This window comes from Urocitellus parryii, chromosome 8 (assembly GCF_045843805.1).
Source record: "Urocitellus parryii isolate mUroPar1 chromosome 8, mUroPar1.hap1, whole genome shotgun sequence".
In the NCBI taxonomy this organism is placed as follows: domain Eukaryota; kingdom Metazoa; phylum Chordata; class Mammalia; order Rodentia; family Sciuridae; genus Urocitellus; species Urocitellus parryii.
This window is the reverse complement of record NC_135538.1, coordinates 99,966,154-99,983,770: the sequence shown is the minus strand read 5'-3', so window position 1 is coordinate 99,983,770 and position 17,617 is coordinate 99,966,154. Positions and strand designations below refer to the sequence as shown.

At 34.4% G+C, this 17,617-nt stretch overlaps 1 protein-coding gene across 1 annotated transcript in view; it reads right to left on the bottom strand.

The window, feature by feature from the left end:
- The window catches only part of Pkhd1 (PKHD1 ciliary IPT domain containing fibrocystin/polyductin), a 426,978-nt gene that overhangs the window by 127,600 nt on the left and 281,761 nt on the right, over positions 1-17,617 (bottom strand). Inside the window, exon 54 of the mRNA XM_026400889.2 lies at positions 17,464-17,551. Within this exon, the coding sequence (XP_026256674.2) occupies positions 17,464-17,551 (88 nt within the window). The remainder of the gene's footprint in view (positions 1-17,463; positions 17,552-17,617) is intronic.

Here is a 17,617-nt window from a genome sequence, read left to right as displayed (position 1 = left end):
ATGACAAATCCTTCAGGGAAACTGAGAAGGAAACAAGAAGACAAGGGGAAAAGGCATTTGTGAACATTTTAATCCTAATGGAGTCCAGTTTCTTATTTGTTTATGTTTACATTACAGGGATTCAAAGATATTCCATAGCCATGAAGTTCAAGGCAAAAGAATAAAAAATAGTACACGTTACAGAGCACAGTGTGTGCATCTTCATGTGGTCTTCTATAATAGCAATCTTCCTTATTGATTGGGAAATAGAATGAGTGATAAAGGTATTCCCAAAGTAAATCTTTCCTCAACTTTTCTGAAAAACTGTATTGCATTTTTGGACATTAAGCCTTAAAGCTTCATGGTCAGACAGATACAAGTGTGAGTCTTAAAGGTGCCAGTTTCTACTGCATGACACTAATCAGTCTGTCACACTGCCAAGCTTTTCCTGGTGAATATGGCTACTTTATTCTCCATTCACAATCTTTACCAATTCCAACAGTGTAAATTTGTTTTAATGTCCTTCATCTTTAGCTAATGCCCAAATCTTAGTAAGCTTTGCCCCCGGATGCTTTCCTATCAGTGAATGCTCATCCAGGCACAGGGTACACATGCAAGCCATTCAATCATGCAAAATATACTGAGAGAACCACTGCTCTATAGACACTATAGAGGTCCTACAGACACAACAGCAAAGAAAATATATATCATGTGTATTTAAAATAATAGCTTAGAGATTTTTCTACTGTAGGGGTGAAGGATTAGCTGACCATTTATGTGCCAATAACATGAGTCTCTTATGAACCAAAGATTGTAATTAATTCAAACCTGTGCACCTTAAGTTAGAAAAAAAAAGAGATATAAAATGGGAATACTGCAAATTCATGCAATTTTAATGAAATAAATCAGAGTATTACTTCTGTTCCTGATTTTCTATGATTTCTAAGGAAACTCAGTAACAGAATACTAAAATGAATGCTAGCTTTAAAAAGCAAAGAAACCATGATTCAAAGATATAGCAAAACTCAAATTAGGTAACTGAATGGAGTTAGAGAATGAGTTGGTACAAAGGGGAATGTGATCACGCCCAAAGTTCTTTACACTAAAAAAAATTACTTCACCTAATTCTTAGTTCTTCACTTGTTAAATTGTAAGGAAAAAAAACCCACACTACTCCCACATTTCATAATATATCATGGTAATCATGAAATAATAAAAAAATTGGTAAATACACTAGAGACTATGTAGTCATTTTAAAAATACATTACTATAGGAGTGTACAAGATGGCAAAGAATTTTGCTCATGAGGCATTGATTTAAAAAGCAGGATATAAAACAACATGCCCCATTTAAAAATAAACAAACAAAAAAATATATAATACATGCATACCAAATAGAAGATAGGAAAAATACATGTTAAAATATTAGCCAACCTATGAGCAATGAATTTATTCATGATTTTTACTTAAATTTAAATTTTCTAACTTAGCAGGAAGTACATTACAGCAAGAAAAAATACTTAAAATCACACCAAATTCAATTAGTAACAAAAAAATCAGTCTTTTCTCCCATAATCTGTATTAGGTAATCTTTTTATTATTTGTGTTGCTGAATAAAGCTCTTCAGGAAACAGATCACCATAATGATCTAAAAATGTCCTTATAATTGAGATTAAATGGAACACATGGAACACAGGGAGTTTTGAGAGCAGTGTATGAGGTGATACACATCATTATGTGTATAACAAAATTCATAGAACATAAAATTCCAAGTGAACTCCTATATAAGCTTGAAAAAAAATACTCAGTCACTAACTCTTTTATATAAGTCCTCTACTCCACTAAGAGGAGCTTACTTTCCCCTTTAGTTCACTCATCCTAAAATTCTACTTTGTTTCAAGAAGTCTTCACTGGGAGTCTGAATGCTCAGCCTTTTTGATTTTGTACCATCAAAAAGTTCACATAATACTAGTGTCTTGTTCTCATTTCTTCTGTGTCTGACTATCTAACTTTAGTATTTTAGTTACTGCTTATGAAAAGATGACTATCTAGATGTGCACATCCCTATTATGCACTAGGGAAAGAGTACATGGAATTATTAAAACTATTAGTCCAAACTTTACATTAAAAACATGAATGAGCTTAATCTGACCTTTTCCATGAAGGTTTCAAAACCTTATAAGTTCATGGAAAATAAATTTGTCCTCTATACTACCTGGAGATTTGAAATTCTATATGTCATAAGAACAACACAAAGGTGTTAAAAGCACATAGTCCCTTCCATTTCTATGTGTCTGTATATTAACAATGCTACTTCAGGGAGAACTGTGGTCCCAGTATCAGTTTTCCTTCAATTTCAACAGCCACTGTTGAAATATTCCCAGTCTTCCACCATTTTGGTTATCCTTCAGTCATTTCAAGAAATACTAACTTGATAACTATAATTTTTTTTAAAATGCAGCTATATTTTATGCTTCTGATTAATTCTAGTAAGAGTCCTGCAGCTATAGGGAAGAGGAGAAACTTGTCTGTTCTGAGCAAAACATACTTGAAACAATAAACAAACAAAGATCAAAAGACCTGTTTGAAAAATAATTGGATCTAAATGGGAACCATATGAAAAGAGAGAGGAAACTATGAATAATCACTTAGGAAGTCTCCTGAAAGATAACTTTTTAGAAATATCAACAAAATATCAGAAGTTTCCTTTATTTTGGCATTAATATTTAACCTAGTTCTGGGAAAATATAATGCCTATTAATCAAAAATATAATACTTATTTAGTTACAGAGAACAAAAAGTATATGCAAATTTGATTTAAAAGTTCTTGCAACCATGTATAAAACATTCATAAATAAACACCTACAAGTTAAATTTTAAACTAAACTTTGGGAGATCTTAATGATAATAGCTGCATTTGACCCCAGGCTCAGAGTATAGTGATCCAAAAATATTTCCCCCCGAGAAATAGCAATGGCCACCAACTTCTGAGCTCTATTAACACTGAATCTTTTTATTTTCTAACTCCAGCTTAATTTTTTGTCAGTAACATTGAAATATAATGAGGAATCTAAAACTGCATTAGACTATGCTGAGTATTAAAGAAATAGAGTCCTATAATGATGTTAAAAAGAACTCAACAACAATAATAGCTATAGTGGATATCAATTATTTGTCTACCTGACCTCCTTCTTCCCTCATTCCAGGAAATCCATCACACCTCTTCTGAGAACTGCTCCTTTCAGCCACCCTATTACTTAAGTGGCTCTAGTGAGAGCTATAAAGTCACATAAAGCTCTCACCAGGGCTAGGAATGTTTGCTAAAATCTCTCCCCTGAACTCTTGAATGAAAGTGAGGGAAGAGTAATGTCTTCTCTGGTAGTATAGCTGAAAAAAACCCCAACAGCTCTGAGTTTGTTTGCAGCCTACAAAAGTGGGAACACTACTATTCAGTAGGAAAACTGTGGCTGAAATAGAAAAATACAAAAATGGAGAAGGGGGGAGTGAAGGTAGTAGAATCCCCCAAGTGGATTAAGAAGAGTTAGTTTTACTTTAACCTCCACCTAAAATAACCCTCATTTCTACACTAGCTACCCTGTCTCAGCGCTACTTTGTGCCAGAAACTGGGCTAAAAATTTCACATACACTAATTCACTTAATCCTTACAATTATTATATAAGCTAGGTATTATTGCTCTCATAATAAAAGAAAAAGAAACTGGTTAGAGGGACAAATGCCTAACATTAGACATATAATTCACTGCACAATTAGAATTATTTTACTTTGCTTGACCTCAAAGTTCAAACCGTTTGTTATTGTCAAATGCTATTTCTAATTTACTTTCCAAACTCAAAGGCATTTCTCCAGCATGGAGAGAGTTGGTCATTTAAGTAAAGACAGAGTAGTTTATTGAACTAGAGGGGAATCATCTTCTTTTGAAGGTTACACATGTGACCCAGATTTGCTAATAAGTGAATAAAGCTACTAACTCTATATCATTTGTTGTTGTTATTGTTGTTGTTGTTTTCATTTTGAGAGTAAGAATTCCACAGAGTTAGCCAGGCTGGCTTCAAACTTGGGATCCTACTACCTCAGCCTCTTGAGTAGCTGGGATATACAGGCATACACCACTGCACCAGGTCTGACTCTATATTCTAATACTTGAACTGGCTTGTTATAATAAAGTTTGAGTAATAAGCAAAATAAGTTGTGATCACTTTTAAATTCAATTCCAGAAAAGATATTCTTATTTATCAGATAATATGCTATTGAGACAAGAACCTCAATAAGTTTTGATTTCCATAAAAGATTTTTACATAATTTCAATGTAACAGGCATATATTGGACACTTTCATTATGTTCTGCTTTGTACCAGATATTAAGTGGTATACCAAGTCAATAAAAATATATTTTCCTCTCCTGTAGAGGTCACTTGGAGGAACAGGACATAGGTACCTTAAGCAGCTTACTGACACAGGTTAGGAAGCATATTGTTATTAAAATTAGAAATCATAAAGTCAAAACCACATGTTATAATGGTTTGGATGGTAAGGAAATGTGTGTCAGAGGGAAGTCTGATAACTCGGTGAAGAATGTGATGGAATCTTTAAGGATAAGCAAAACTTGTACATATAAAGAAGAGATGGGAGGGCACTGCATCTGATACCTTTATTTTATTTACTAAGTATTTAGAGAGTCCCAATAGTAAAATTGTTATAGAAAGCCACACGTGTAGTGCTTAAGTGATAAATGTAGCAGTGAGAAGAGGAAAAAAATATTCTAAACACAATGCATCCAAAGAATATGTCACTAATTTGATACAGGAGCTTGTGGAAGAGATACTATTAATATGATGCTCAATTAAGGGCAAGGTCAGGGGAAAGGATGAGGTATCGAACAACTTAATTTGCTCTTCAGCTCAGTTATTTCCTTGTAAATAACAGACTAAATTTATAAATCACTTGAGACACGTCACCCCTGTTAGAATGGTTATTATACCAAAGATGGAAGATAACAAGTGCAATGGGGACACAAATAAAAGGGAACCTTGCACACTGTTGATGGGAATGTGAATAAGTGCAGCCATTGTGGAAAACGGTAAGGAGGTTCCTTAACAACTTCCACATGACCCAGCACACTGCTTCTGAGTACGTATCCAAACGAAATGGAATCAGTATACCCATGAGACATCTGCACTGTCAAGTTCATAGCAGCTTATTCAAAACAGTCAAGAAATGCAAATAGCCTAAGTGTTCACAAATTGATAATGAATTAAAAAATGTGGTACACATACACAAAGGAGTACTAATCAGTCTTAAATATAAAGGAAACTCCATCATTTTCAACAACATGGATTAACCTGGATGACATTATGTAAGTGAGATTAGACAAGTACAGAATGACAAATGCCTCCTGACCCCACTTATTGTGTGGAATCTGGATGATGAAATCATGAATGCAAAGAATAGAAGGGTGATTACCAGGGGCTGTTGGTTGGAGAACTTGGATGATGCTTGTCAAAAGAGATAGATTTCAGTTAGAGGGGAAAAATAAGTTCAAAAGATTTATTGTGTATCATGATGATTACAGTTATTAGCAATATATCACATTCTTAAAAATTGCTAGGAAAATATATTTTAACCGTTTACAACAAAAAAAGTAAGTATATGAGGTACATATGTATGTGTTAATTAGCTCAATTTAGCTATTCCACAATGTGCACATATTTCCAAATGATTTCACACATGATAAATACATGTCATTTTAAACTTATTGGTTAACAAATTTAAATAAAAATAAATGAGTATATCACTTGAGAAACAAAGCACTATAGGACAAAAATACTGGATAATGCCTTATCCATTTTCTTTCTCTAAAGGTAAATGTGATAGAGGAAACACTTCAACAAACAGGCACAGGCAATAACTTCCCAATTAGGACATCTATAGTTCAAGAACTAATAGCAAGAATCCATGAATAGGGTAGCATAATTTTAAAACTTCTGTACAGCAAAGTAAATGAAAATGTGAAAGGACAGCCTACAAAAAAGGAGAACATCTTTGCCAGCTACTCTTGTGACAGAGGATTAAGATCCAGAAATCAAAAAAGGTTCACACATGCACACACACACACACACACACACACACACACACACACCATTCGACAAATTGGCAAATGAACTAACATTCTCAAAAGAATTTCAAATGGCCAACAATTATATGAAAAAAGAATGTTCAATATCATTCAATGTCAGGGAAATACAAATTAATATGACAATGAGATTCCATCTCTAGTCAGAATGGCAACTATCAAGAATACAAATAATAATAAAGGTTGGTGAGGATATAAGGGGAAAAGGAACTCTTATATAGTGTTGGTTGGAATGTAAATTAGTATAGTCTTTATGGAAATCAATACAGAGATTCCTCAAAAAAAAAACTAAAAACAGAATGACCATATGATCTGGCTATGCCACTCTTTGATAGTTATACAAAAGAATTAAAGTCAGCATACTTTAGAGATACATGCACAGCCATATTTATCAAAGCACAATTTACAATAGTCAAGTTTTGGAATCAGCCTAGGTGTCCATCAACAAAAGAATGGGTAAAGAAAATGTGGTATGAATACACATTGGAGCTTTATTCATCCATGAAGAATAAAATCATGTTACTAGCAGGAAGATGGATGAAAATAGAGGGCAGAGTATTAAGCAAAATAAACCAGACTTAGAAAGAAAGATAAGACCTATATTTTGTCTTATAGGTGGAAGCTATTGGGAGAAAAGGGGCAGTGGGGAAACAATATCATGAAAACTGAAGGGAGACCCATAGGGAAAAAGAAAGGAACTGGGTGGAGGTAAGATGGGAGGATAAAGAGAGTAAAATTGATCAAGTTATTACCACAAGGTAAGAGCAATAAGGAATCAGGGGTGAAAAAAGAAACTTTGCAAAAGGTTCTCCATGTTTTTCTATAGGTAACACTGCTCCTCACCCAGTTGCTCAGGTAAAATGGTTCAGAATATGCTTTTACTTTTTCTCATTTATGCAAAATTCAATCCATCAGTAAATGATGTGCCTGTCTTCAACATATATTTAATCACTTCTTTCCTCCTCCATCACTAACCCCTTATTTAAGCCACTATCTGGTGTCACCTGAAAAACTGCTATGTTATTGCAATGTCTTAGCAGTCAGTTTTTGCATAGCTTAAATCAGATTCAAGCACAAGTCAGGCCCTGTTTCTGTTTTGTTTAAAAATCTTCCAAAGGTCAGAATAAAATATAAATATTTTCATAAGATTAATTGACAAAGTCACCATTTCATCTCAAAGAACACATGGTTACCCAAATACGCCCAAGTGAAACACATACATAACAGAGCAATGGGTGAAAAGCAAGTTCTTTATCTTTATATAATTTGTTTTGATTTACTTACAGTACATAAAAATTCCAACAGTTTTATCCATCTGTCTTCCCAAAACCAACAGAAATAAGCTATGATAAGATAAATTTGTAAATAACATAGGACAAAAAGAAAAACGTTTTTTTCTTTATAATATTTTTCTAAGCTTACTTTGTAGGTAGTGCAAAAAAATGAATGTAAGTTTATAGCTAACATGAAATCTTTATGCTGAAGTTCTCACACAAATATTATTGATAAAATAAATTATTTATATACAAATAAATTCAGATATTTAAATCTGTCGGTAGAAGTTTATAAAGGGGTCCAAATAAAATGTGATCTTACCAAAATACATTTGGCTTATTAAACTGACTTAGCATTAAGACTGTAGGGCAGTACTTAAAGAAATGGCTTGAACAGGGTCTTTAGTTCAGTCAATACTGTGCCAATATCATCTTGCCAGATCTGCTAATGTTCTGTAGCTACGTAAATGTTATTATCAGGGAATACTGAGAAAAGGGTGTATGGAAACTATTATTTTTATAATTTCCTGTGAGTCTTAAATTTATACACACACACACACACACACACACACACATATATATATATATATATATAAATCCATAAAACCAGTACATTATGATAATTACATATCATTCTTATAATCTCTTTAAATCACTCCTCATCTGACTGATACTAAGAAATTTCATTTTTAATTTATAATACATAGAACACAAGCAATAGAATCAGACAAACTGGGATAAAAATTCAGCCACAGGAACTTCTATCTTTACAAACTTGGAAAATTTCTTTAACTTCTCCAGCCCCAATTTTCACATCCATAAAATGCAGATAATACCTTACTTACAGCACTGAGAGATTTAAATGAGATAATGCTGTAAAATGCTTAGCAGAGGCCTGATATATAGCAAACCTACATGATAAGAGCTCAATAAATGGTAGCTAGCTAATAACTATGGATAGTTTTAATTAATAAAATTGAATTTCTTTCAAAATAGCCTGTAGCTCAGACTCTGAATGAGGTTTTTAACACATTCTATGAGAAAAATCCATTCACATGGCTCCTGCCAAATTCCAACTTGCTAACCTTTTAATTATAATTAAAGTTTCTTATTGATCCCTATTAGAAATGCCTACTTCATAGATTCTTCTGGGGTTCAGAAAGGCACTTCACACTCAGCATGACCATGTCTGAATTCATAAACTTTTCCCCACACTCAGTCCTATTCTGGAAAATGAGGCTACCACGGGTCCACACAGAGACACAGAAAAGCCCCTGGCATCTGATGTGTCAGTGAATCCTGGGTGTCAAGTTGATTGGGTTAAGGGCTATCTAGAAAGCTGGTACAGCATTATTTCTGATATTATGTGTGGAGGTGTTTCTGTGAGTCAGTGGACTGATGGGAAAAGACCTGCCCTTGGTGTGAGCAGGTACCATTCAATTGATAGGGGACAGGATAAAATCAGGTAGAAGAAAGATGGATTTTCTTTCTTTCTTCTGGGTTGGAACTTCCTTATCCTACCCTTGACATCAGAACTCTAAGTTCTTTAGCCTTTGAACTCTAACATTTTTACCAGTGGTCCCACAGGTTATCAGAACTGAAGTGCTGGATGGAGAGTTACACAAGCATTTCAGGTTGTGAGGGTTTCTGATGACCCAACTGACCAGCCTCCCTGGTTCTCCAACTTGCAGATGACATCCATGGTACTTCTTGGTCTCCTTGATTATATGAGCCAATTCCTCTAATAAATTCCCATTCGTGTGTGTGTGTGTGTGTGTGTGTGTGTGTGTGTCTCCTATTGTGTCTGCCTTCTGGAAAGCACTGACTAATTCAGTATCTTAAATATTTTATATTTTATAATTCTTCCAACTTCTCTCCATGGCCTGCAGTTTCTAACCATCACTTACATGGCTCTTGCTCTGGACTCCTAATTGGCATCCCAGAATTTACTTTAGACCTCTCATATAAATATAATCATAGGGAATACTTCACACTCACACTGCTTCCTTAAAGTCTGACAGAATCACAGTGCTTTTAGATTAAAAACTAAACCTCTTAATATTACCAACCAATATGGCTCTGACCTCCATGACTACTTAAACCCTATTATGCTCAGCCCCAGCCTTCCATATCAAACATGCTGGCACTCTCTCCAACCTTCCTTCTTGTCACAGAATCACTTCTCAGGCCTCTCCTTCTCCATCATCTCCTATGTTGATTCCTCTACTCTCAAATTCTAAAAAGTCAGAGTGACCCTAATCTTATTCTTAAGCTCCAAATCCTTACTCCACCTCTATCTTCTGGATTACTGTCATAAACTACTTCCAGGAGGACTTCCTTCTATTTTATTTTATTTTTTATGAACCTAATTGCATTTTGACATTTCTGCCTGCTGTCTCCAAATTAACATGTACCAGCCACCTTCGACTGGGAAAAACCTTCCCACCCCCCAGTACTCTCATCTTCATGCAAGTTTCCATCATCTACCAGATTGTACAGTCAAAATACCCGGAGCACATTTCCCTCACCTCAACATGCACCTCAATTAGCATATCTGTCTCTTCTCCTCATCTTCACTGCCTCCTTTACTTTCCTAGCCACCATGATTTCTGTCCTCAATTGGTCTCATGACATTGAATCCAAGCCTTGGTCCAACAGAAAAATTGGCCCAAGAGCTATATAAACCCCTAGACCAACACATCCCAGCTTCAACCTGCTAACACGATCCTTCTTGCTCTGTGAGAATTCTGTCTCTCGTCTTCTCATGTGAATAAACCCTTCTCTTTTCACTCTTGCCTTTTATTATTGTCTGTGGATTTCCTTCTTTGAATTTACAAGACAAGAACTGGAAAGAAATTGGCAGTGAGTTGCTGGGGTTTGTTGAGACACTGGAAGGCATAGCCCCCATTAAGAGCTGTAATGTACCACTGGATAGTAGTGGAGGAGAACTGGTCTCAGCATTGCTGGCTGTTACTCTGGGAGCTGATGCTAGCAGGCATCCCCTGCTGTGATTAGCTAGCTAAGACTACAACAGGCATTCTTGGCTATAGAGATATCAGCTTACACAGACCCCAGCCACAAGCAGAAGTAGAGAATCAAGTTTCATCTCACAGTTTCAACACCCCACATTTTTTCTTGTCACCTCAACCTATCATCTACAAAGCCAGACCTGTTTCTTAAGTACAAATCAGATTCCACTATTCCACTGCATAAAACCATGCAGAAATTTCACCTTTGCTGTCTCATGCTCAAAGAAAGTCCCATGTAACTGGGCACTTGCCATATCATACAACTCTACCCTCTGCTCACTGGGTTCTGGTGATAGTGACCTTTTTCCTGACCCTTCCACTACACATAGGCCACTGTGGGGAGAATACTGTACGTCTCTCTTCATAGTGCATTCTTTCCCACTCACATTACACAGTTGGTTTTCCAACAGGTCTCAGATCCAATTTTTCTTCCCCATAGAGACATTCCCTATTCATTCAATCCAAAAGGTTACCCTGTCACATTCCCCACCCTAGCCATTTTCTATCATACCACCCTACTGATTTCCTTATTGGCACATTTTATATTCTGCAATTATGTCTGTATTTCTGTGTTTGCTTGTTTGTTGTTTCTCTCCCCACTGAGATGTCAGCTCCTGGAAGACAGCAATCCCTACTACTTTGCCTTTATATCCTAGTGCTGAAACCAGACCTGGCATATAGTAAGTATTTCTCAGATATTGGCTGCGTGTTGACGGCTGCTACTGTCCAAAGCTCTTCTTCTACACACACCCCACCTTGCCTAAATAAAGCCCCTAAGTCTTTAAATTTCCCTCTCTGAAATCACTCTTTGGGAAAGCCTTCTCTGACTGCCCTCCCTGCCTTGAGTTTTTCTATGCACATATTCTTGGGATCCTATCAACCCCTCCTTTTACATCATTTACCATATATATAATTTTTTATATTTGTTGGATATTTATTTGATTAATGTCTGAGGATAGAGTTCTTATCAGTCTTTACTTGTTGTTGTATCTCCAGACCATAGTTTAATGTTTGACACTAGATATGCATACTTAAAAACCATGTTGTGCAAATAAAAAGGTTGAAATAACAACAGAAGCAATACCTATTCTATGGAAAAAAATATATGTACCTAGAGAGAAGCACACCAAAGCAATCGCTACCTATCTTCTCTTCCACAGGGAGCCTTACTGTACTGCATATCCTTCTAGACATTTCTCTATCCAAATGCATGTATACAAAGATATTTTATTTACAAAATTAGGCTAATAAAAAAACATTAGTTTTGACTAAATTCCTTTATATTCTCCACTTTGTCAACTCAAAATTTACTCTTTATCTGCCAACTAAAAACTTTAAAATGCATTAAATTGCTATTCTAATTAACATTTATTTCATTTATAGTAGAGAAGAAGATATTTTTTTCTATGTGGATTAGTCAGATGCATGGATTCTTTTATGGTTCACATATTCAAATCTTTTAGAGATTATGTTTCTGGTTCACACTTTTTAAACTATTTTTATGAGTTCTAAATACATCACTCTTCCATCTGTACTATTATGTGTTACAAATGTTTTCTAGTTCAAAATTTGCCCTTACATTTTTTAATTGACATGTAGAAATTTTAATTTTTTATGTCATCAAATCTATTATTTCTTATTGTTATGGTTGTTCTCTTAATTTTACTATTAGAAAAGTCCCCCCCCAGGTTATGTTATAAATATTCACTTAATTTTCTCAAATAAATTTTATGGTTTTAATTTTTTTACATTTTATTTTGTAATCCATTTATAATTTATAATTATAGTATAAAGTGAAAATCTAATTTTATATTTTCCCTAGCATTTACTAAATATTCCAGCATGTTTTCAACTAAATTGCTAATTTATTCAATTTACAAGTAATACAGTAATATGTGCATGGGTATATTTCTAGACATTCTTTTCCACGTGGGTGCTAATAACACATTACTTTCCTCACACTAAAGGCATATATTAAAAAACAAACTGCTAATGTTTGGCAATTTTCAAATGTTTATTATCCCAAGTAACTTAGACTTTAATGAGCAGATTCTGATGCATATATTTGGTTTTGATTAAAGTTGCATTAGATTTGACATCTTTAAAACTTTGAATCTTTCAATTTATATTATGCCTCATCATATTTATCTCATTATATGCCTCTTAATAGTGTCATATAGCTTCCCTTTTATTGGTCCTGTAAGTTTTCTAAAGTTTCCTTCTAGATATTTTAAATTGAATTTTACACTATAATTTAACATTTTATTGCTCATATATTAAAAGGCTATTGATATGTGCTTGCTAAATGCAATTAATATGTTTTCAGATGGTTCTCTAGTTTTCTAGGACAAAATACATTATAATCCATACAAAAAAATCATTTGAATTGTTGTCAATAGTTAAATCTAATCCATTTTTCTTGCCTGAATACAGTGGCTAAAACTTTAATAAGTTTGCCAATTTTTGCCTTTACCTTGCATTGATTGATTTCATTAGACTTATTAGTTGTTTTGTTTCTGATTTCTCACATGGACAGCTCGGCTTCTTTATTTTTGTTTCCTCATTCAATCATGAAACATCTAGTGTGCTGTCAAGTTCAATCATATTTCACATGTTATATTCTTGGGGTTTTATTGTTTATTTGTTCTATTTAATCATACATGACAGTAGAATGCATTTTGACACATTATACCCAAGTCACATATGCACTTATGGTAATAATGTCTGAGTCATTCCACTATCATTCCTACCCCTATGCCCACTTTCCTAAATACATTACTTCACTCCCTTCACTCCCCCCTGTCTAGTTCAAAATACCTCTATTCTCCCATGGCCACCATTGTGAATTAGCATTTGCATATCAGAGAAGAATGCATTTGGCCTTTACTTCTTTGGGATCGGCTTATTTTGCTTAGCATAATATTCTCCATTTTCATCCCTTTATTAGCAAATGCCATAACTTCATTCTTCTTTAAGGGTGAGTAATATTTATATATATATACATATATATGTGTGTATATATATATATATATATATATATATATATATATATATATACTAAGAGCCACAGCCAAGTAATATGATGCATGGCATTTTTGGTTGAAAGGTTGTTAAGGTCTGTAAATAAGTCAAAAATAACACCTGGTATTTTGCCAGAGAAATGTTAGAGTTCGTAAACAAGTCTGGATGGTGCCTGGCAAAATGTCAGAGGGAGTGGTTTGAGAAGTAACAAAAGCGAGCCATTAAGTGTGGAGATTCCTTATTGGTTGATTGATGTATCTAGTTTATGCTAATTAAGATAAGCTGTGCAAAATGTATAAATAGCTCTGTTGTCCTACAATAAAAGGCTCCCATTCCTGCTGTATCAACGTGCACAAGTTATTAGTCTCCCCCCCCCCCACCGGCAAAAGGTGATGACACCAGCAAGCCATTGAGATGATATGATTATGTTAAGATCTGCATTCATATGGATATTGGACTCCTGCTGTCCACCTAGGCCTGCTATGGGACTCCTGGAGAGTTCCCATTGGTTGCAGAAGTGCGGTAGAAGGGAATTCCGGAGGAGGGACTTCCTGTTGGGGTCCAGGAGAACACCGCATGGGTAGGTCGGCAATCGTCCCAGGAGTGTATGGGGCATTGGCAGCGGTTTCAAAAATAAAGTTTGTTCCTGCTTGAGTGGCTCGTGATTTTGTGCCCAGCCAGACTGTGGCATATATACACATACATATATTTATAAATAAATATATATACCATATATATAATTTTATTTGATATATATATATAGAGATAGATAGATAGACCACATTTTCTTTATCCATTCATCCATCGAAGGGCACCTCAGCTATTGTGAATTGACCTGCTATAAACATTGATGTGGCTGCATCACTGTAGTATGCTGATTTTAAGTCCTTTAGTTATAAATCTAGGAGTGGGATGATTGGAGTGGGATGATTGGGTCAAATGGTTTGTAGTACTCTTATTGTTGGTTATTTCCCAAATATTCTGTTGATGATGGTTTGGTGACCTCTTTGATAAAAATGTTTTTTACCTTTTTTTTATGTTGCAAGAAATTCAGGTTCTTTGTTTATATCTTGTTTTTGTCTCTGCATTCATTATATTGTGATCAGACCCTATTAGCATTAAAATTTATCAAGGTTTTAAATATTAATGTATACTCTGGTTTAAAGAATTTTATATTTAAATGAGATTGGCTTTATGTTAGTCAAATTATTAACATTTCAAAATAAATGTGAAAGGGGTAAGTAAATTTTTTTAGATGACTATACTTTTGTTTATTTGCTTTGTGGTAGCAGGGATTGAACCCAGGGAAGCTTAACTATTGAGCCAGAGCCTCTGCCCATTTTTATTTTTTTTATTTTGAGATGAGATCTCAATAAGTTGCTTAAGGCCTCACTAAATTGCTAAGGCTGGCTTTGAATTTGTGATATTCCTCTCTCAGCCTCCTGAGTCTCTGGGATTACAGGTGTGGGCCACTGCACCTGGCTGTATTTTGGTTTCTGTCAATTTCATTTTATATTTCTAAGAGACTTCATTTATATATTTTTATATCATGTAATCATGTATAAAGCTTTCCTGTTGAGATCTCAATGGAAATTGAAGTTTATTAATATAAAATGTACTTATTTGAACAATTTGAGACATTTATTTTGACTTTTACACTTTTGTTGATAATTTTGAGAACTTTCTTTTTAAAATTAAATAATTCATTTTTATCCAACATTTAAATATTTTATGTTTGGTTTGAAAATTTTCTCTGGTAAAAGAAAATAAAATATTTTGATTTTTTAGCTCATATTTTTTCCTAAATTGGGTAATTTTAACAATATTTTATTTCTACTACAAAGATTTATTCTTACTTTCTTCTGTTTTATACATCTTTTAGTTGTTTTGTTCTCTTACTATTAATTTTCTTCTCTTTTCCTACTTATTTATGTTTTCTTTTTTTCTTGATCCCTTCAGTGATTTGGAAGGTATTTTAGTCTGCTTTTCCATTGCTGTGACCTACCAAAAGAGCTGACAAGAACAATTAGAGGAGGAACAGTTTATTTGGAATTTACAATTTCAAAGATCTCAGACCATAGACAGCTGACTCTATTCCTTGGAGTGGGAGGTGACCGAGAATATCATGGCAGAAGTAAGTGGTGGTAAATCATTTCAGAACATGGAACCCAGAAGCAGAAAGAGAGAGAGAGAGAGAGAGAGAGAGAGAGAGAGAGAGAGAGAGAGAGAGAGAGAGAGAGAGAGCGCTTCTCAGCAAGGACAAAATATATACCCCAAAGGGACATACTCAGGGACTCACCTCCTCCAGCCCCCGAACTATCTCTCCATAGTTACCAACCAGTTAATCCCTATCAGGAGATTAATGCACTGATTAGGTTAAGACTCTCAGAACCCAAACATTCCACCTATAAGCTTTCTTGCATTGTCTCACACATAGGCTTTTGGAGGATACCTTACTTGTAAACCATAATAGTATCTATTTATATTGAATTCTGCTAGAACAATTAACTTATTTTAAACTTGCTATGGCACTCTCATGTGCCATTCCCACCCTCCTTTCCAAGGCTATCATCCCAGATTGTATTTGAGAATTTTTAACTGTAATAGCTAATTTATGGGTCAACATTGTTAGTCTATATAACACCATCAAGCACTTATCTAGACATTACTGTGAGTATATTTTGTAGATGTGGTTAACACAGTCAGTTGATGTGTATTTAATATTTCATAGATGTTAACACAGTTATCTTCAATAATGTGGGTGATCCTTATCAATCAGTCAGAAGACTTTAAAAATAAAAAAGTTTATATTTCCCTGAAGAAGAAGAAATTCAGTCTCTTGCCTCAACACAGCAACATCAGCTCTTGCTCAGAACTTTGCACCTTGCCAACCCCCACTTCACGGTTCCAACTTACCAGTAGTGTGTGCATGCACCTGGTGGTTCCATCCATTGTTTTATATAAACAGAATCTTGATTTCTTGACTGACACATTTACAGTTTCTTTCATAAGAACAATTATTAGAATGTGTTTTGTTTTAAGGGTTTAAATGCACCATAGTTACACTATTAAATCATTTTCAGTGTTTAAAATATTTTATAGAATTCTTGAATTTCATTCCTATCCCCTAATTTAAATCCAATTCAAGCTCTTTGTCTTAGTGCTTTTCTGATCTCTATCTAGTACCTTCTCTTTTGTCATTTTTATCTGCTGATCTTGTCTTCTGACTCTGTAGATTTGCATCAGTTGGTTCTTCATATTGCCTGATATTCAGTTTAAAGCAGTGGTGATTTTTCTTTATGCTGAACCATTAAATTTCATGCCATTTCTCACTGTTATTTATTCTCACTCTGATTTCTGTCTGTATCCTAAACTGCTAATTTTTCAGTTCTATCGTACTCTCAACTCATACTTCATCTGTTATCTCATGGAATTCACATTTTAAAAAACTTTTTACTGGGGTTGGGGTTATGGCTCAGCAGTAGAGTACTTGTCTAGCACGTGCAAGGCCCTGGGTCCAATCCTCAGGACCACGTAAAAATAAATAAATAAAATAAAGATATTAAAAAAAGTTTTTGTAGACAATAACAAATATGCATTATCTAGAATTCACTCCTGGAATGAACTATGATCTTCCTCCATTCTTTGCATGTTCCGTTCTCCTAATTATGGTATGGAGGTTTTTCAAGTACCTTATAACACATTACTTTGCCATTGTATTCAATTTTGAATTACTATGCCTAATCTAAAATTCAATCCCACATTGTAACAAAACCTCCAGTAGACAAAAAACTAAACCAATGAGCTAGGGTTGTAGCTCAGTGGCAGAGTAAACTGTGATAGCTAATTAATGGGTTTACATTTTGCCTACCATGTGTGAGGGACTGTGTTCAATTCTCAGCACTGCATGTAAATAAATAAAATAAAGGTCCATCAACAACTAAAAGTATATATAAAATATTAAACAAACTAAACCAAAAAATAAAAGTGTCTAATTTAATCATTCCTTACCTTTCATTTCCTGAGGCAATATTTGCTCCAAGATGTGTCCAGGATTTTTTAGGATAAGCACTGTGAAGCTGAACTTTTCCATAAACCCCTGAAAAGTAAAAGAAGTAAAAGTAAAAAAGGAGAAAACCCTTCAGAATCATTATGACCAAGTAAG